This window comes from Quercus lobata, chromosome 2 (assembly GCF_001633185.2).
Source record: "Quercus lobata isolate SW786 chromosome 2, ValleyOak3.0 Primary Assembly, whole genome shotgun sequence".
Lineage (NCBI taxonomy): Eukaryota > Viridiplantae > Streptophyta > Magnoliopsida > Fagales > Fagaceae > Quercus > Quercus lobata.
Genome location: NC_044905.1, coordinates 67,894,853 through 67,916,185, shown reverse-complemented (window position 1 = coordinate 67,916,185; position 21,333 = coordinate 67,894,853). Strand labels below are relative to the sequence as shown.

The following is a 21,333-nucleotide window of genomic DNA, read 5'->3' as shown; positions in this document are numbered from 1 at the left end:
TGGTTGTGGGTTTTTTTTTTTTTTTTTTTTTTTTTTTTTTTGCTGCAATTTGGGTTGATCTGATATTGGTGAGTAATTGTGGTGGTTGGTTTGCAGTAGAGGTGGGTTTTAGTGGTGGTGATGGTGGGTATTTGTGTTTGTTTTTTAAATTGTAGGCAGCAGGTGGTGGTTCAGTTGATCTGGGTGGTGGTGGGCTGTGGGCTATAGGCGGTGACAGTGGCAATGGTGGTGGGCTGTAGGGGTGATGGCCGGTGGTGGCTGTAGGTGTTGTTGTCGCAGTGGATATTTGTGGCTGGTGGTTGTGCCGTTGATGTTGTTGATGATAATGAGGAGGGGATAATATATTATTTTAATTTGTAATAAATATTATTTTAATGTATAGAATTAAATGATAAAATATCTGATAAATGAAATGTTATAAAATAATAAAATAAGATTTTAATGTGATAAAATGACATAATTTTTACAACACCTGCTGTGATACTCTAAACCACCGCATCTTTTAGCATACTGCAAATTAAACTGTGTACCTGTACTTATTCTTTCTTTTTGTCAGAAGAAATCAAGTCGACCCGAAATCAGGGAGCAGAAAATGCCTTCGCCAGAAAGCTAATACAGTAAATTCCCAAAATGAGCACATTTAAAAAAGCACCCGTAAACGAAGCAAGCAGAGATCTCTTAGGGGTACCTTCGTAACTTCATATTTAACGCTCCGTTAACTTCTTCCGTATAAAAATGAAAACTCTTCACTCATCTTCAGTGACTCTTCCTGAGCAAGCTTCGAAGCTTTAACTAAGTAAAGGAAGACTCAGTCAGTCATCCAAGGGCATTCTCGTAATTCCATTAATTAACTCTCAATTTCCCACACCTATAAAAATCCAGCAAATCCCATTTTCACCCAAAAATAGAAAACAAAATCCCAAAAAATTTTTACCCCCAAAAAAAAATCACATACTTTCCCCGCCATTTGCTTCTTACAATTCTTTCTTTTTCAATCTGATAATTCATATTCATCTCTTCTCTAAGTTCTAGGGCTTCGAAACTCTCAGCTTGAACCAAAAAAACCCTAATTCCCTTTAAAAAAACCGCCCTCAGATTTCCGCATTATTACGCTTCGTACCACTCCCTACATGCTCTCTTCGCACTCCGAATCATCATCGTCGTCACCTCGGACTCACCGGCGGTTCACCAATCGATGAGCTATCCAATCAATTCGGGTTCGGGCTCGGGCTCGGCGGGCCAGGGCCAACGCGGAATCGGACTCTCCAACACCATACACTCGGAGGTCGCGCCGTGCTTGCCTCTGCCTTCGCTCCCTGTCTTCTGCGGCGCTTCCGAGCAGGACCTTCGCCTCTTCGACGAGCCTCGCGGCGGCGGTAGCTTCGGGTCGCTCAATCGCGCCGACGTTCTCTCTCAGGCTAGTCGAATCTCTGATCTGCTCCGCCAAACTGACGTGTCTTACTTGTATGTATTTTTCACTAAGTAGTTGAGAAATGTAATTTCAGTTTGACTCTTACAGTTATGCTCGAATAATGTACTTAGTTCAATTATTTTTTTTTGGTAGTTTGCAATTTTGAATTTTTGAAGTGGTTTAGCTTATAAGCTCGAAGAAGTTCGAACTTCAACGAATTTGAATTGCTAAAAAATAGGTTACGTTTATGAATTTGGTGATTATATGTGATTGAAGTGGATTTTAGCCGTTAACAGAGTTGTGATTCAAAATTTTGATATTACATTTTCGCTGAAATCTTGTGAAAATGCAACAGTACAACTGATTTTAGTTGGAACTGTTTCAATTTTTTTTTTTTTGGAAAGTAATTCTTAGTATTTTGATTTTTTAATTTTTTTTCCTTGATTCAGTGGAATTTGGAAATTTTAAACTGTTTGAGATGCTTGGTAAATGTAAATGTGGTAATTATTTATGATAATTTTTTTTTTCCAAATTGAATCTGCGTGCTATTTATCCAGTTACTGAGAAAAAAATGACTGTCAGTGTCGTTTTTCTCAAAAAGTACCTCGGCCACAGTGATTTGTGTGGTTTCTCTGTATTTTAATTCCCCATTAATGTTGATGGAGAACCTGTTGATTGGAGTAATGACGTTATAATCATTATTGCAATAACTGTTATTGTTGTTTTCTTACATGTGGTGTCATCTGCAGGATTCTCAGAGACAATACAAGGGCAGTTCCATATGGATATGTGGAGCCTTTAGAACTACATGAACAAGTTCTACGATGTAGTTCGGAAGCATTTGAGTGCAGTACTGCAGGTAATCAAAGTACTCGTCTACCGTTTTCTTCCTTTGAACGTGTTGCTACTGTGAATTGAAACAACTTTCATTGATGGTGCATTTACTTTTGATGATGTTTTATCATGGAATTCTGATGTGCAAGTAACCATGCAGCTCTTGTTTTCTATCTATGCTTTAGGGTTTTTGGGACTGTCTCTTAGTTTAAATTAAGCAATGACTTTGACATAAGAGGAAACATTTAATGACACAGGCTTTTGGTAGGCTTAGGGTTAAGAGAATTTGTGAATTTAAGGTTTAGAAATTTAGAAGAAAGGGTTAGGGTTCAAATATTGAGTAGAGTTTTTAAATAATGGGGAATAAGGATGAGCATTTTTACTTGGAGTAATTAGATAGCTGAAATTTTTTGTACAGTGGGTGTATGTGGAAATCTATGGCTGGTTTGATAGCTTATTTGGTGGCTATTTGGTAGGGCCAAATATGTAGGGTTTTAGGATCTGGAAGAAGGGCTTAATTTGGGCTTGCAAAGAGAGAAGGAATAGAAAATTTTGTCAGTGTTCAGGGTTGTGAACAATGTCCATGAACAGTACTTAGCGTGCCAAAGAAGAAGAAGAGCGAACATGCTTGGTAATCATGTCTCAAACCTCAAATCACTGAATATTCTATTAATCAAGATCCTTGATTTTTTTACACTAAGCATGTTTATATGACACTATTGATCTATTCCCTAATCTAGAGATAGGACCCCGTAGTTGGCTGGTAAACTAAAGACTAAGACTCTTATAAAAGACTAACTTAGATTCAATGAAAATAAACTCTAAGGCACTTTAGAAATTCTTACAAACTTTTGGGCTAGACTAAGTTATGAAAATATTCTTGATTCACATGAGTTGTAGATGATTATATATCTTGATTCATGATGAAATTAACCATAACTTATGAAATAATAGCTTAAGTAATAAACTAATGTAATCCTATGCTACTTTTGACTCAGTGTGTGTTTGGATTAGAATGGAAAATTAAAATTATTTTATTATTCAGCTTATTTTTGGTACTATTCATGGCCTCATTGCACTTTTTGATACTATTCATGGGTCTCATTATACTATTTCAACTAATTTTTACTTTTATCTATAGTACTTTCAGCAATAAGTTTTCAGTTTTAGCAAAATAAACGGTATCCAAACACACCCTCAACCTATAAAACCGCACACGTCTCTGTTACCTAAATTGAGACTTGTACATTTATCTACTGGATCTCATGTTTCCATGGTTGCATCAAACTTCCTTGCAGTTAGAGTAAGAGAAGCGCTTCAATATATTTGGGCACTTGCATTTGAGTGATCGTTCTTTCAAAAAAATTATTCTCTTATAAAGAAAATGATCATTTTTCTTTTTCCGTAAAAATTATTACTTCCCCCCTGCCTCCACCCCCCCCCCCCCAAAAAAAAAAAAAAACCCTTGATTTAGTACTTAGCAATCATTTTTTCTTCCTCTTTAGAGTTCTTCTCATCCTCTTGGGACTTATGTTGAATTTACATCAATTCATTTTTAGGTCTTGTAGAAAATGTCTGAACCATCTTTGTTTTAAAAAAGAAACATAGGTGTAAAAAGCCATTTACTAAGTCTAAAACATAGGTATAAAATGTTTACTTTTTCGTACTCTGTTTCTTTGGGCTCGTGTTTGGGGGTGTACGAACTGTACAACTGTATCTGATTTTTTAGTTTCTATTTCCTTTAGCTCTTGATCTTTTTGTATTTGTTTTTTGTTCAAAGTGATCACCATCGTGAACATGATGTTCTTTTTTTTTTCTCAATAAAAGTCTTATTACCTATATAAAAAAAAGAAGGATTTAGGATATGTATACAATACAATATGGACATGATGATAAGTCAATGCTTGAAAATTTATGATACTGCATCCATGATTGTCCTTGATAAATAATTACATCTACCAAAGTGTGAGGCAAGGTAGTCAAAGGTGAAAGGCAGCCTTATGGTGCCATGGCCTTGTATCGCTTGTGTGTGAGGCATTAGTCCGTTTTACACTAGTTGCCAAATTCTAAATACAGGTATTATACATATAATCTAATGTTCAAATATTATAGTCAAGTGATTTTAACATTTGTTGCATGAAAAAATTAAGTCTATTAATTAATCTAATCTTAGGATTTAAAACAAGCTTAAAAAAAAAAAAACTATCAAAGCTAAAGCCTAAAAGATTACATGATTGAAAGTTATGATTATTATTATTGTATCTAAAAATTGATGAGGAGATAAAGAGTTGATACAGAGAAAGGAGTGAGAGGAAAATAAGGAAAGATGAAAAGGAGCCTGCCTGAGAGGTTAGAGTGGAAGGGGGAAAAAAAGAATGAAAGGGATGAAATGGAGCTACCCAAGAGAGAGAGAGAGAGAGAGAGAGAGAGAGTAAAGGATGAGAGGGAGTTGCTGAATCTTTTGCTTTTTACTAATAAATTATACTTTCATTTTTCAAGAGATCACTTTTCTTGGAGTGTAAGTATCAAAAAATAAATATTTTTCTTTGTGCTGTTATGGTTATTTCGTGTCTAAATTTACTGTTGCTGTGCTTATTGTTTATTGCATTGTTCAAGTTTCTCAGGTCCTATTAAGGAGCCAATCTCTACCAGTACAGTACCTGAAAAGAAGTCCTTTGAGCAAAGCATACATATTACAAGTAAAGCTCAAAGAGACTACGGGGCAACTCACAATTATCAACCTGACTATGTTGTAGCTAATGTATGTCTGAGTTTGGTTTTAGAAATTGATGATTGAGTTGTATTTTTTTTGCTGATCTTGAAGATGGAATTGCAGAACGTATCGACATCATCTTCTAGGAAACCAAAAGTAAAGAAGAAAAGTAGCGATAATTTCTCATCATCGGTTGGACCAGATCCTGCTGAGCTTCAAGGTTGATTTTTCTGGCTTTCTGCTTTTAGTATTGTCTTCAATTGTTCTCTCATTTCTTTGGTATATATGTGAATATTTTGCTCTATATCTTTGTTCAGATGCCACCATTGGAAACTTTTGTGAGTTGTTGGAGGACTTCTGTGGTAGAGCTGAAATTCCTAGTGATGATCGGGATGAAGCAGAGTGGTTAGCAGTGCCACTTTCTGATCTTAGGATGCTAATAAACGAAATAATGTCTATCCGTGCAAAGAAACTTCTACATTTGGTTCCTGTAGATATTCTTGTTAGGCTTTTAAGGGTTCTTGATCATCAAATACATCGAGCAGAAGGCTTGACCATTGATGAATGCGAGCATGTAAGCTTGTTACCATTATGTTTCTGTTCTGCGTAGTGTATGTATTTCCCATGCGTCCTTAGATCATACTTTTTGCAAGTCATGATGTTTAGTTGTTACTGCTAATTTCCCACGTTTAGTTTTGCCTCACTTTCTTTATCGTTTTGTGTTGGAACTAATGCTTTGCAGCTATTAAAATTATAAGCACAAGTTCCTCCCAATATATTGATGTTTTCTAATATTTCCACCTTAGCTGGGAAGGTGATAGTCTTGGCTGCTTAACAACTTAGTCCATGCTGGTGCATTGTGTTGCTTCTAGTTGATCATGGGAACATGTTACTTTTAACATATCATTGGCTGTAAATTTGGAACAAACCTTTTCAAATCCTCTTTTTCCTATGTATTTTAGAGTTCTAGTTCATTTCTGTTTATTGTTGGGTTATGCAAATTTTTTTTGGACATCAGTCATTCACATAAAAACCAACTAAATTATTAATGAATTTAGATAATGTATATATAAAACTTTCTTTGATTGACCTATCTTTTATTTTTATGACTTGACTGCTCCTAGATGTGATTGCATTACCAATTCCTTTGTTTTTTTGGAAAGTTGATTATTGTTTCTACTTCTTACCCCACATAATGGTATTTCAATCCATTTGTGCCCTTAGCCTAGTTATGCTATCAGATATGTGGCATTCTTTTTGATATCCCAACCGTTTGAGCTACTATTATCTTTACTTTCCTATTTGTGGGCCCTGTAGGACTTAAGTTATGCTTTGCCAAGAGCCTTGTAGCTCAATTGGCATCTCTTGGTATTTCCAATGAAGACATCCAGGTTTCAATCCCCCCACCCCAATTATCAATGTATATAAAAAAAGGACTTAAGTTGTGCTACTTGAATTGTGTTTCTCTCCAACTTACTTTATTATTGATTTCCATTTCTCTTAAGATTTTGAAATTTTTGTACAAAGCTGTTAACTATAGCTTGCTAACTTGTTATTTTTGGATTTTTCTTTGAAATAACTAGTACTTGGTTGTAGATAGAATGGAGTATTGTTTGCCAATACTTGGTTATATGTTATGATACTGAGATTTGATGCCAAATAGTTCTGGTCTTTGCTCTGCTTTTCTTAATGATTTTTTTTTTTTTTTTTGCAATTTTCCAGTCAGATTCAGATATAGTTTCATCAATCTTTTGTGCTCTGGAGTCCATTCATGCTGCTCTAGCAGTAATGACTTACAACCAAATGCAAAAGCAGCTCTATAAAGAAGAGGTAAATGCCTTTTTTTTTGGGGGGGGGGGTGGTTAAGTTTTGCACTGGTGGGTCTTGAATTCACGACCTCACCCTCCTCCTTGCTCTTATAAGGAGAGGAGGTACTGTTTGAGCTAGAGTTCATTGGCTAAAGAAGAGGCAAATGCTCTAATTTAGTGTTCTTTTAAATGTTTGCAGTGTTGATATTCATGGTTTTTCTTGTATATTTCTAGTGCTTAGAGTATTCTTGTGTTTTCATATGGTTATCACCTGGGTTGTTGACCATTGTTTATGTAATTACAGATTATTGAAAGAATTCTAGAGTTTTCCAGGCGTCAGATAATGGATGTCATGTGTGTTTATGATCCATCATATCGTGCCTTGCATAAACCAAGTGAAAATGGGGGATTTGAAGGTTAGCTTTTAGAGTTGTTCAAGAAAGCTGGAATGTCATTAACCTACTTTTTTTTTTTCCTGACATTCTTGTATTCTGCAATTGTGGTAATTTTGGGCCATGAGTATCTCATCCTTGCTTCACCAATTTGTTAGTAATTGGTATTGAACTGATTCATTCCTCACTCAAGTGTTCTGCATTTGGCTTTTTGAACTTGTATTATTTTATCTGATCCAAATTTTTCGTCATGTTATTTTTCAGGTGACGAAGATGAAGAGCTTGATGCTGAACTTGGTTTGGCAAGCAAGAAACGACGTAGTAATAAGACTGTTAGAGTGAAGAAATCGTCAATAAACAAGTGCTTATCAATATGCTGCTTTCTTCATTAATTATTAAGGCAAAATGTTTTGTGTACGTGAAGTGGTGTCTGTTCTTATAGTTTATGTGTTTACTTTGATAGGGTCTCTGCCTCTGTGAATACTATTCTTCAGAAAATGTGCACTATTCTTGGTTTTCTCAAGGATTTGTTGTTAATAGAGAGGTTGTCGGATAGTTGCATTTTACAACTTGTGAAGACGAGCTTTACGACATTCTTGGTGGACAATATCCAGCTCTTGCAACTAAAGGCAATTAGTTTAATAAGCGGGGTACATATCTGTACTTTTTGTTTCTCCGTGTCAGTTTGTGATTTTCTAATGTCCATGCATGTCTGCATACAAATTAATCTTCTGGATTCTTTAATTGTGTTTACAGATATTCTATTCATACACACAACATCGTACTTATGTAATAGATGAAATACTTCAGCTACTTTGGAAGTTACCATCCTCAAAGCGAGCACTAAGATCTTACCACCTACCTGATGAAGAACAAAGGCAGATTCAGATGATTACTGCTTTGCTGATTCAGTTGGTGCATTGTAGTGCAAACCTTCCTGAAGCTTTAAGGCAATCATCAAGTGGTAATCCCATCTTAGAAGTCTCGATTGATTCTAGTTACCCTGTAAAATGCCATGAGGCGGCCACGGAGGCATGTTGTTATTTTTGGACCCGTGTGCTTCAGCGCTTTGCAAGTTTGAAGACTCAAGATGTTTCTGAGATGAAATCAATGATGGAGAATCTTGTTATGGATTTGCTGACAACGTTGAATTTACCTGAATATCCTGCTTCAGCTCCTATTCTGGAGGTATCACTTATTTTGAGTTTTATTATTTTCATAAATGCATTATATTGTTTCTATGCTAAGGCAGGGATTTGCAGGTTCTGTGTGTCTTGTTACTCCAGAATGCTGGGCTGAAATCTAAAGACATCTCTGCACGTACGATGGCCATTGACCTTCTTGGCACAATAGCTGCGAGATTGAAGCGTGATGCTGTACTTTGCAGAAGGGACAAATTTTGGGTATTGCAGGAACTGGTTAATGCTGATGGTGCTGCTGATTGCAGATATCCGAAAGATGCATGTTCTATATGTTTGGATGGAAGGGTTGAAAAATTGGTCTTTGTATGTCAAAGTTGTCAGAGATCATTTCATGCTGATTGCATTGGAGTAAGAGAACATGAAGTTCCTAACAGAAGCTGGCAGTGTCAATTTTGCCTCTGCAGGAAGCAACTTCTTGTATTACAATCATACTGCAAATCGCAGTTCAAGGATGATGGTAAAAAGAATCAGAGTCGGTCAGAAAAAAATCCTGAAGCGTCTGATCCAATTACAAATGCTGAAATTATTCAACAGCTGCTATTGAATTACCTTGAAGATGTTGGTTCTGATGATGTGCATCTCTTTGTTCGCTGGTTTGTACTCATTAGATCTCTCTCCTTACTGGTTTTTTGGTATGATTGATGCCAAAGGGATGATGCATATTTGTGAAAGTGCAGGTTTTATCTCTGCCTGTGGTGCAAGGATGATCCTAAATCTCAGCAGAAGTTCATTTACTACCTGGCTAGATTGAAATCAAAAGCAATAATACGTGATCCTGGAACTGCTTCTTCGTTGTTAACAAAGGATTCAGTCAAGAAGATTACTTTAGCATTGGGACAAAATAACTCTTTTTCTAGAGGGTTTGATAAGATTCTTCATATGCTTTTGGTTAGTCAGATATTTCTTTCCTTGCTTATTTATCAAGTTATGCAAGCTTTGCTCTTACAACATGATTGATTTCAGGCAAGTTTGAGGGAGAACTCTCCTGTAATTAGAGCTAAGGCCCTAAGAGCGGTAAGTAAATAATTTTTTATTAAAAAAAAAAAGCATTTTTGAGTCTTTATGGAAATTAAGAATTTTGTGAATGTTAGCAAATGTTTTTTCTTCTGATTCTTCTTAATTTGAATATGACGAGCAGGTTAGTATTATTGTAGAAGCTGATCCTGAGGTATTATGTGATAAACGTGTGCAATTGGCTGTAGAAGGAAGGTTTTGTGACTCTGCAATATCCGCAAGGGAAGCGGCGTTGGAACTTGTGGGCAGGCATATTTCTTCGCATCCTGATGTTGGTTTGAAGGTATGTTTAATTTAACTTCCCTGTTCATGCAGTTACTGTATCTGATACATTTGCTTTGTTCTCATAATTGGTGGGGTTTTGTAGTACTTTGAGAAGGTTGCTGAGAGAATAAAAGACACCGGAGTTAGTGTTCGAAAACGAGCTATTAAAATCATTCGAGATATGTGCACTTCTAATGCCAACTTCTCTGAATTTACGAATGCGTGTATTGAGATCCTTTCTCGTGTTAGTGATGACGAATCTAGTATTCAGGTAATTATGAAGCAATAGTTTGATTGTTACTTCTATTCATATTTTGGGATGTGGGGTTTGGGAGGAATGAGCTATTTTTTATTTATAGGTAAAAGAAATATTATTTGGAGGATACAAGTGTACGTGATGTATGTATCAAATCACTCCTAATTAATTAATTCTCAAGTTTAAATTGTCTAAAAATCTAAAATAGTATATGGGGGAAGGTTGCTTAGATTAGTTGACCAGTCATACAAACTTCCTAGCATTGATTGCCTAATGACTAGTCATGCTATTCCCCTCATCAAATTGTCCACAACACTTGGAAGGGAACAATTGTCCAAATTTTAGAACATCTACGGCAATGAAAGCTCCCTTTCCAAGAACATAACAACTAAATCACTATTCATGGCATTACAAAATATCTCCTGTGACTGAAAAATTAAGCAGGTGCTGCTCAATTGAATCCCCACTATTCTTGCACATGCAGCAGCACCAATTAGCAATTAAAATAGTACTTAACCAGAAAGTATCCACTGTAAAATTTTTTCCAATGATGCTATCCATGCAAAGAAGGCAACCTTTTGAGGCGCTTTTACACTTCATATGGTCCTCCCAAGGGAAAAATAATCATCGTAGAACCCCTCAATATTTCATAGTATGAAGGAACTTTGAATTTTCCTGCTTTTGAAGGTCTCCTTGATAATTTATCTTCCCCTTGTCTACATGAGATATTAGAATACAATAAAGCAAAGAATCAACAGAGTCAAATTCCAAATCTTGGATTGACTGGTTAAACTGAGAGTTCACACTTTGTCCATCACTCAAATAAACTGCTATTTAATCTTTCTTGTATACTACAGTCATAAATAAATTCGGAAATGCATCTCAAAGACAAGAACCTCCATGCCACAAATCATGTCAAAACCAAACCTGCATACCATCCCTGACAAAGAATTGAAATTATCTTTTGTCCACTCCCCTCCAAAAAAAGAAAAAAAAAAAAGAAAAAAAAGAATATCCGGATTTTGTATGAATGATATGCCTCCAAAAGTGATCTCTCTTAACTTTAAACCTCCACAACTGTTTCCCTAATTGGACCTCATATTTTTCTATTGGTGAGTTATAGATAGGTCTTGAACCCACGATCTCTTCATCTATCTAGAACTTTTGAGGAGGAGTTGCTAGTTGAGTTAGAGCTCATTGGTCATTTCCCTAATAGACTTGGTTCAAGGAACTTAGCTTATAAATCCCCAAACCTCCCTCCTTCAAAAGAGAAAAAATCATCCCCCAAACATCCCCATATTGGCCTCCACTAAAAATACTTATTGGAGCTTCTGAATCTATTGGCAAAATGAATGGGTATTTAAAGAGTGACATAAAGTATGTTGAGTAAACTACTTAGCCTGTTAGGGGTGTGAATATCCCTGGATTACCCAACAACTTGTTTTGGCGGTTGGTGTCAATTGCTTGTAGGTTTCACTACCTAGAATGAGTCGAAAGGGCTCTTCTTTGGAAACATTCCCTACATTATAGGAAAAAAAAGTGATCCTCTCTTCATTTGACTACTTCCATCCTTTCTATAATAGTATTCCTTACCACTAGAGCTTTGAATGTGGAACCCCAATGGCAAACCCAAATAAGTCATAGGCAATTAAGCCACTCTACTCCCATGATCAATGCTAGCTCTGTTGATCTTCTTACATCTCCAATAGGTATCAACACTCTCGCTTACATTAACCCTCAAACCTGATACTACTTCAAAATGAAGAACACATAGGAGGTACGCAAGTTGAGTAGGATTCTCCTCACAAAGCAAAATGTATTTTTAGCAAAGAGAAGATGTGAAATCTCTATAATGTCGCCATTTCCTCAACCATTTAAACCTAGCTTGATGACCTTCTGTCACTCTGTGCAACATTCTGCCCAATATATCCTCAAGCAACGTAAATAGAAGAGGGGATAAAAGGTCACCTTGACTTTGTGTTCTGGAGCTATTTGAAAAGACCAATGGGGTTGTCATTCACCGGTACAGAGAACCATAACCAGACTTCTATATTGGAAACAATAAGTACTCTCAATTGAAATATGTGTTTAGATTAGCTTTTTACTTGGTTTTTTTTTTTTTTTGGTTGATGAGTAATGCAGTTCTTATTAATATAAAAAACAAGTCACCCAAATGTACAGGATGTACGGGGACGATACGATCAATCACTCAAATTACAAGAATATAACAAATCAATAACAAAACATATTGACAAACTATGCAAAGCAGACATCCAATCCAACAAAAGTGAAAAAAGAACAATTGTACCTAGAAAAAGTAAGGTTTTCTAAAGTTGAACATAAGCAAATAAGTTAAATGAGTTCTCAAAAAAAGCTAATCCAAACGCACATAATTGTATGCCTTTTCTATGTCCACCTCACAAATAACCCCTGGAGCCCCACTATGTAGTCTAATGTCTAAACATTTGTTATTCCATAAAAATTATTATTTTAAAAAAGGTCTGGAAATTCTGTCATGGCCACTGTGATCCCATCTGTTCCTGTCTTCTTGTGTGGGAATCAGTTTGCATCTAAGTCCCCAGCTAGGCACCGTGAGACACCCCATCTATCAGCTGCTACTTTAATCTTAGCCCATAAATCTCTTTATCCCTATGATCATTTGGGCCATACACCTCTAACAACATCCATTCAAACTTGTCTTCTGCATTTAGGAATAGGGAGGAATGAGCTACTTTATATGAAGACAATGTGAAAGTTAGAGGCCTCCCACAGGGATGCCATGCTGCTTTGCATAGACTCTGCCAAAAGTGAACTTACAGGCACATACCAAGGCAAACACAAATGCAAGTCAAACTTCTGTATTAAATCTTAACCAAAAGAATAATGTTTCTGATGGTCACTTTTACTCTTAACATTTGCGACTATCTGCTTCGGTACATTATTTCAACCCTAAAACAGCATTTTATGTGCAAAGTGTATCTTCCCTTCCATAAATGATATATCTAAAAGCCCTTGCTATCTTTAGCTGCCATAGCTTTAAAACTGCTTCCCCTGAAAATAACCTTTGCCTCAAGTGGCTAGCCATTCATAAAAACAGAAGCCTCCCAAGTTTAGGGGGTGCTGACGTGTTTTAGAAGCCACCCAGACAGTGTATTCCTTGGCCCTGCTGTGAATGTAAGTCATAGACCTATGAAATTAGATGTAGCAGGATCCCATGCTTAGACCTGTATTTTGCAGTAGCACTTGATGAATTCACATATGATTTTCTTTTGATTTTGGTGCTAAATCTTTGTGAGGAAATCCTAAATGGGCTTGAGTATTAATATATTATATTAGGAAGATGCTTATGAACCATGGCTTGTGAAAATGAAAGTTTTTTCTTAATGAATTGGTTTTTTTCCCTTATCAACCTGAAAAAAAAAGTAAGTGAAATATGGTTGAGAAAGGTTATAAGTTCACCTCCGACAACCCTGTTGTATTTCCTAGATGTGTGCAAAATATAACGTGTTATGGCCTTCCATTTATTACATTTCTGGGTAGGGAATTTTAATTGAATATATACTCCTGAAATTTTGTTTGTATATTTTAATCTAGCTCCAAACTTTATATTTCTCTCTTCTACAGGATCTTGTTTGCAAGACATTCTATGAGTTCTGGTTTGAGGAACCTTCTGGTTCAGAGACTCAGTTTTTTGGAGATGGTAGTTCTGTTCCACTTGAGGTTGCTAAAAAAACTGAGCAAATTGTTGAGATGTTGAGGAGGATGCCAAATCACCAACTTCTCGTCACTGTCATTAAGCGCAACTTAGCTCTTGATTTTTTTCCACAATCAGCTAAAGCTGCTGGGATCAACCCTGTATCTCTCGCATCAGTGCGTAAGCGTTGTGAGTTGATGTGCAAATGCTTATTGGAAAAGATACTACTGGTACCCCTTTTGCCTATTAACATGTTAAAGTTTTTGATACTTTGTTATAAATATGTTGAGCCTTTCATTCTATCAGGTAGAGGAAATGAATGGTGAGGAGGTGGAGGTGCGTGCACTTCCTTATGTGCTTGTCTTGCATGCATTTTGCGTTGTGGACCCGACCCTCTGTGCCCCGTCCTCTGATCCTTCCCAATTTGTGGTTACTCTACAGCCATATCTTAAGACTCAGGTTATCTATCTATTGCAAATATTCAATTTATACTAGTATTTTTTCCAAAAAAAGTTCATAAAATTAATGTTGATTGCATTTCATGTATGTACTAGTTGTAGTATATAGGCAGCCTAAGGAGCTGGCTTTTATTCCCCCACCCCCCCCTTCTCTCTTTTCTCTTTTGTATTTGTATGTAAAAAAGAACGTGAACTACCAATATTACCTAATAATATAAAGGTTAGCCTATTTTCCTTTCCTGTAAATGACTCATTTTTGTATGGCTTTGTGAAAGTTTTGTGGTGTCTCTCTAGAGTCTTTTCGAAGAACTGTTTTCAATATGATTCTGAGTTACACATTTGAGAGAGCAAAGAGAAGAGAAAGAAGCTCAGAAGTTTGAAATTTCAGTTCCTTATTTTTGATATTGCATCAGAGTTCTGTATATTTATTGCTCATTGCTGATGCTGTACAAGGACTTATAAGTGCAGTAAACAACCATCGAAGCCACTCTGGTTATAACTTTGTCTTAAATGATCATGCAATATAACAAGATTGTTTGAACTTGTCCTATTTTGGACATTTCAATTTGCCAGAACAATGTAGAACGGCCCTTTGTGAATTTAGCTTTGCGGCCCCCCCCCCCCCAAAAAAAAAAACACAAACATACGCACCTTTTTAATGCAAGAACCTTTATACATAGAAATTTAAGATATAAAAGAATCTGCCGGTATTTTAACTTGATTTTGCTTGTACTCAGGTTGATAATCGAAGGGTTGCTCAGTTACTGGAGAGTGTTATTTTTATTATTGATTCTGTTATGCCATTGCTTCGAAAGTTACCTCAAAGCGTTGTTGAAGAACTCGAGCAAGACTTGAAGCACATGATTGTTCGGCATTCCTTCTTGACAGTTGTTCATGCTTGCATCAAGTAGCGTCAAGTTCTCAGTTCTTTTCTTACTCTTCTTATGATTGCAATTCCCTTATTGAGTTTCCTGTGTCATACATCATTAAAGGCAGGAATTATTATGTGATCTAGGTTTTTTCATCTGTTCTGCAACTGGGCGGCTAATTTGATGGGAAACCAAAATGCCGAAAAAGGCTGTAAAATGGGTTGTTAAAATCTAAGACAGTCAATTTGAGTCTATTGTGGAGCAACTCTTAGTAATCACTTGGTTGTAAATATTGTTTTCCTGTGCATCATCAACAATGCAGGCCTGTATGTGTGTGTGTGTGTGTGTAATGTTGTAATCTATTGCATGCATATATTTCTATAACCTTGTAACCCCTGCATTCTTGTTACTATCTTTACCCCCTTTATTACTTCGATGCAAGTTGATTCTCTTACGTCAAATAGTGTAATTGGCTTATACATGATTCATTTGTAATGCATTTGAAGATTTTGTAGCTTTATATTATAGTGCATAAATTTCTCTTCCTGTGTTATATTTATTTGTATAAGATTTAAATTAAAGTTTCTATATAAATTAGAGAAGATAGCATGGTGGATTTGTCCCTTTTAAAGTTGGCTACAGATATTTTTTTTGCAGACCCCAAGCAGCTGGGATATAGTGTTTTGAGTTAGGAATAATTATGCTTCTTGTTTGTGCCATTTCTTCCTTAGCAGAAAGTTAATTTTGCTGTTTTGGACATCCAGCTAATATTTATTCCCATCACAGGTGCCTTTGCTCTGTGGGCAAAGTTGCTGGAAAAGGTGCTACTGTGATTGAGTATCTTATTCAGGTCTTCTTCAAACGTTTGGATGCCCAGGCAATTGACAACAAGCAGGTTGGGGGCTAATAATCACGTTCATGTTTAATCAAGTCAATTGCATGTCAACCTTTAATGTTTAGGTTTAACCATATTTTATTTGTTTTTGTGTGTGTGTGTGTTTTCTATACCCTTGCGCAAGTTAAAGTGGTTTAGATTTGATGAAGAATCTTTAAGCTACTAAGAATTCTGGAAAAAAGTGGATGCAGTGTGGGAGTAATGACTTGGACCTTAAAACTTTCAGAAAGTGGAGTCTAAGCTCATAATTTTCTAATTCAAGCTTTCAATGCATTTAGAACTTCTCTCAGAAGAATGCCTGGCTGTTCTCTTGAGTGTTTGCATTTGGGTTCTAAGCAGTGTTATGCTTAGTACTTATTAGGAGATTCACCCTTAAATTTGGTCAGTTAAGTGATTGGCTTAGCACAAATGCGAGAATAGCTTAGGTATTTGCATTACCAAATATAAGTTTGATTCTTTATATCAATGCATCGTTATATAGTTGAATAATATAAATTATGAGAAAGGTTTTATACCAATTTCTTGTTCAGACTTTTAATGATGTAGTTGTACGAGACTATCTCCAAAGTAAATATATAATGTGATAAAACTGTCTCCCTTTGGGTGAAAGAAAAGAGCAACCTAAAGTTCATCTTCAAATTATATACAGTTTGGTAAATACTAGAATATCTCGAGAGTTTGAACATTTTGTTTCCTGAAATGCTTAACCTATAGAGTGGTGAGTTTTGCTTTTGCAAGAGAGGCTCCCTTCAGCTTGGAATAAAGCCATCTCCAATATGTGTATGCATGGAATTATCTTAATTATTTTGAAGTGGTACCCACATATGCTTTGGGTTTTGATATTAACATTAGATATGTGTAAAGTGTCATTTTCTGAAAATTTTGTTTAACTGTGCTCCAGTATGCAAAGTCTACTAAACATGTAATAGGTTTTAGTTAACGTTAAGTTGGGGAGTAATTTATTTCTTGGGTATACATGTCTGAAGATGAATAAGTCGTGAATTTGTTGTCATTTCCTGCTTATGGAAACCGTTGGTATTGAGATAAATGAACTTTTTGGAAATCCTATGTTAATAAATTTTCTTTCAACTGACAAACTGTTTGTGCCAATAGCCTTGTAACTCAACTGACACATTCTGGTGTTTCTAATAGACATCCAGGGTTCAAATCCCCCCACCCCCCAATTATCAAATTATTAATACTGGCAAACTATTTGTATGATTCTTGTCAAGTTTCTTCCTTCCTTGGACTCTGCCTGCTTATGAAGGTTGATGATCATTATTTCAATATGCCTTCAGTGTCTTTCTACATCTTATTACTTGCTGAAAGTATAACATATTAGCAGCTTTAGATTTGAAATAACTCATTAATATGCTTTGGATTTAATTATGTTCTATTTGCTATATTCTTTATGTGTGTGTGTGTGTGTGTTTAATACCAAGACAAAGTGAATGAAGAAGTGCTATAAGATAAAATTGTTTCTTTTGCTAATTTCAGCTAGTTGGACGGTCCCTTTTTTGCCTTGGATTGCTTATCCGCTATGGCAATTCTTTGATGGGCAGCTCCAGTAACAAAACTATTGACGCTGTCAGTTGTCTCAGCTTGTTCAAAAAATATCTCCGAGTAGAGGATTTCATTGTAAAGGTTAGATCATTGCAGGTAATGCCTTCTCATCTCTTCTTGGTATTTGTAGCCCCTGGTTTAACTTTGAGGTCTTCTTATGTTCCCTTATAATTACTGTAGGCATTAGGATTTCTTCTAGTTGCTCGGCCCGAGTACATGTTGGATAATGATATTGGGAAAATAGTAGAGGCAACTTTGTCTTCTGGCTGTGATGTTCGCCTTAAGGTAATAATGACACTTCTCAATTTCCGCTACCATATTCAATATGTTTCTGATTCATTCTGTCAACCAGATGCAATCATTGCAAAACATGTATGAGTATCTTCTTGATGCGGAAAGTCAAATGGGAACAGATAAAGCAAATGAAAATGCAATTCATTATTCTGTAGAAGGTGGCCACAGTGTACCTGTAGCTGCGGGTGCAGGAGATACTAATATATGTGGGGGTATAGTTCAGTTATATTGGGATAGTATTTTAGGTAGATGTTTGGACTTAAACGAACAAGTTCGCCAAGCGGCCCTTAAGGTGAGAGTCTCATTAAGAGTTGTACTTTTCATGCTTAAATTTATTGTACCTATTGTATACCCTTGTACATGGGTATATATGGGTGACACTTTTTGCTTTTTCAATGAAATTTTACTTATCAGAAAGAGTTGTGCCACCTCTAAGATAAAGAACATTTTAGGAAGTTTGACTTTTTACTTTCATTACTAATCGTGCTATTTAGAACTGAGACAAATATTCAGATGAAGTATCAGGAAATGTTCTGGTGTTAATTACTCTGTTATTTAAATGGTTGAATTTGAAGTCGTGATTCCCTGGTATTTCTGCTGTCTCTGGCCACTAATTTTTGTTTCTTTTTTTTTTTTTTTCCCACCCAATTTTTCATTCTATGCTACCAAATTAGATTGTTGAAATTGTGCTGCGCCAAGGTCTTGTTCATCCCATCACTTGTGTCCCATACCTTATAGCTCTGGAAACAGATCCGCAGGAGGTGAATTCAAAGTTGGCTCATCATTTGCTGATGAACATGAATGAGAAGTAATGTCCTCTAAATGTTTTTTTTTTTTGAAGTTTTCTTCTCTGTAAATTTGCTTATGCGATCTAAGTGAAGCATCTTTTCAGGTACCCTGCATTTTTTGAAAGCCGTTTGGGGGATGGCCTTCAAATGACATTCATTTTTATACAAGCCATAACTGGCATTAATGAAAATGCAAACCAGAAGGTCCAGTCCAAGGTTCTAGGAAATGTGAAGGGGAAATCTGATGGTGGCTCTGTCTCTCAAGCAAGGCTTGGAGTTTCTAGAATTTACAAGCTCATCCGTGGTAACCGGGTTTCAAGAAACAAGTTTATGTCCTCAATCGTGAGAAAGTTTGATAACCCAAGCTGGAATGATTCTGTAGTCCCTTTCCTGATGTGAGTTTCTGTTATTGGTGTTGTGCCTATAGTTCTGCTTTATGAGTTGTTTAGAGTAGAATAATAAGCTGGTTCGCTTTTACAGGTACTGTACTGAAATACTTGCTTTGCTTCCATTCACATCCCCTGATGAGCCACTATATTTGATCTATGCTATAAATCGAGTAATACAAGTTAGGGCTGGGGCACTTGAGGCAAGTATGAAAGCCCTGAATAATTATTTGTCACAAAAAGAGGCAGAGAAGATACCTTATGACAATGGACAACTGAAGCCAGCTGTTCAGTCTGATTTCAATGAGATGACTTCCATGGATTTGAATGGGACAATCCAGCATGAGCCAGCTGGTCAGCCTATCTTTGATCATAGGATGCCAATGGATTTGAATGAGAGTATTCAACAAGATATTGCTGATCAGTCAGTCTTTAATCATAGTACCTTAGTGGGGGCAAAAACGCGTAGTATGAGCTCAGGTGTTTCTTTTATTCTTTCAGAAGATGATCTGCAGAAAGTCCAGGTAGCTTTAAAGCTTTCTTAAATCCTTTTTTTTTTTTTTTTTTTTTTTTTTTTTTTTTTTTTTTTAAGAAGAGTTTATTGATTTCTGACAAGCACAAAAAATTTTGATGAGTTGTTTATGTTTTACCTAATAAAGAAAATGAAGAATCTTCTTGTGTTAGTGCCAATATAAATATGCATTATCCATGTTTATAAACCGTTTCCTTCATAATATGTTGTTGTGGCTGGATCAGGATGTATGTTGATTTTAATTCCTTATAAACCCTGCCTGATTCTTATGCAGGCTGACTGTCTTGCGGCAATTGCATTGCAGCTTCTTTTGAAGCTAAAGAGGCACCTTAAAATTGTCTATAGCCTGAATGACGCTCGGTGCCAGGTAATACTATGATTTGTCTTAACAGCGACATGTATGTTCTATTTGTGTATAAGTTACGTACAAGGTGTTTATGCAATGCTTTTTACTTTCAAACCAGGCTTTTTCTCCTAATGAACCCGTAAAACCAGGAGATGTTCTCTCCAGACAAAACATTCCCCTTAACATCAGTGAAACACGCATCAGTTTGCCTGCCACTTATCAAGATCTGATACAAAGATATCAGGTAGAGTGTGCAATGATTTTAGGACCCATTTTATTCTCATGTAGTTTTCATTGGCCTGATCAATTTTCTCTTTCTGGTTTTCTTACTGCACAGGAATTCAAGAATGCTTTGAAGGAAGATGCTATTGATTACTCAATTTATACAGCAAATATAAAGAGGAAGCGCCCTACCCCCAGAAAAGGACGGAAATCTGTATATGGGGGAGGTGATGAAGATGATATTGATGATGAAGAGTGGACAGGTGGGGTTCGAAGGCTAAGTAATAGTGGCAGGAGAGGTAACAGCAATAGGGGAAGTAGGCAACGATGATAGTTGTAAGTATATGACAGGTAGGCTAACTTGTACATTAAGTAGGAAAGGAATAGAAATAGGATAGGAGAGAGAAGAGAATAGAAATCTGGAAACAGTGGAAAGAAAGGCACATAAGGGCCTGGGATAGTACTGGCTCTAGATGAGCACTTTCTCTAGCTGTTTCCTTCTTGTAACTTGCTTGACATGATAGGCACAGCATTCTTTTTGTTAATGAAATTTAATTTCTGTAAATTGATTGTCTCCAATGTAATGTAGAAATCTTGGTGGCACTCATTGAGGGCTTTCCCTAGAAACTTCAAATTGCACTCGACATTTTTTTTCCTGAAAGTGATCATTTCATCACCTCTTACATTGCCTTAAAGATGAATCAATTCTAGGGTAATGCTATTCACCAAAATACTTGACAGAAGCTATTAGTCATTATTTTCCCTTCTCTTTTCATTGATTTGATTTGGTTTGAGAGTATATTTGTGGAAGAAAAGAGTTGGGTAGCGATAGAGATTGGCTGATAGCCTGGTACGCATATTCTGTGCTCAAATGTTTCTTGATCAAGTTGCATGGTGGATTGGGCCAATTAAATTTGATTTCCCAAGCTCAACTCTTAGTCCAGCTTAAAATTGGATTTGATTTGTTCCTTGTTCGTATATGAAATATTAAAATTTGTTTGTATCATTCTGTATAGCTTTTGAAACCAGAAACTTGGTTTAGAGTATCCTCAATGTTTCTCCCCTTGGATAAATGATCATTTTATTTTCTTTTTCCCCAAAGGGCTGAGCGTATAAACTCAAGCCGATCATCATGTTAGATGTTACTCTGGGAGTCTGGAGAACTGTTGATTGGCCTAGTTCTATTTCTTTCGAACTTAATAGACCTCATATTGGTCTTCTGGCACATCCATGCCGTAATGGTTACGCCACATTGATATGACTCCGAATTGAAGTTACGATGGTTTAGTATCTCCATTTTCACGGGTCTCACAGTATGTTGTCGATGATATTGTAATGAAGCAGGTAAGTGATGGCCACGGTACCGCTGGGAGCAGCTCAGCCCCTATTGTC

General features: G+C 36.3%; 1 protein-coding gene across 1 annotated transcript; it reads left to right on the top strand.

The window, feature by feature from the left end:
- Window positions 1-800: 800 nt before the first annotated feature.
- Window positions 801-20,506, top strand: LOC115976304 (sister chromatid cohesion protein SCC2). Its single transcript, XM_031097504.1, has 28 exons — window positions 801-1,464; window positions 2,161-2,270; window positions 4,870-5,006; window positions 5,082-5,178; window positions 5,276-5,532; window positions 6,681-6,788; window positions 7,071-7,182; window positions 7,423-7,519; window positions 7,622-7,808; window positions 7,915-8,346; window positions 8,421-8,953; window positions 9,038-9,248; window positions 9,324-9,374; window positions 9,499-9,657; window positions 9,742-9,909; window positions 13,519-13,818; window positions 13,895-14,047; window positions 14,784-14,953; window positions 15,702-15,810; window positions 17,308-17,469; window positions 17,554-17,658; window positions 17,726-17,959; window positions 18,342-18,475; window positions 18,560-18,850; window positions 18,936-19,365; window positions 19,648-19,740; window positions 19,838-19,963; window positions 20,057-20,506. The coding sequence occupies exons 1-28, from the start codon at window positions 1,196-1,198 to the stop codon at window positions 20,270-20,272; spliced, it is 5,451 nt and encodes a 1,816-aa protein (XP_030953364.1). The 5' UTR covers window positions 801-1,195; the 3' UTR covers window positions 20,273-20,506.
- The last annotated feature ends 827 nt before the right edge of the window (window positions 20,507-21,333 follow it).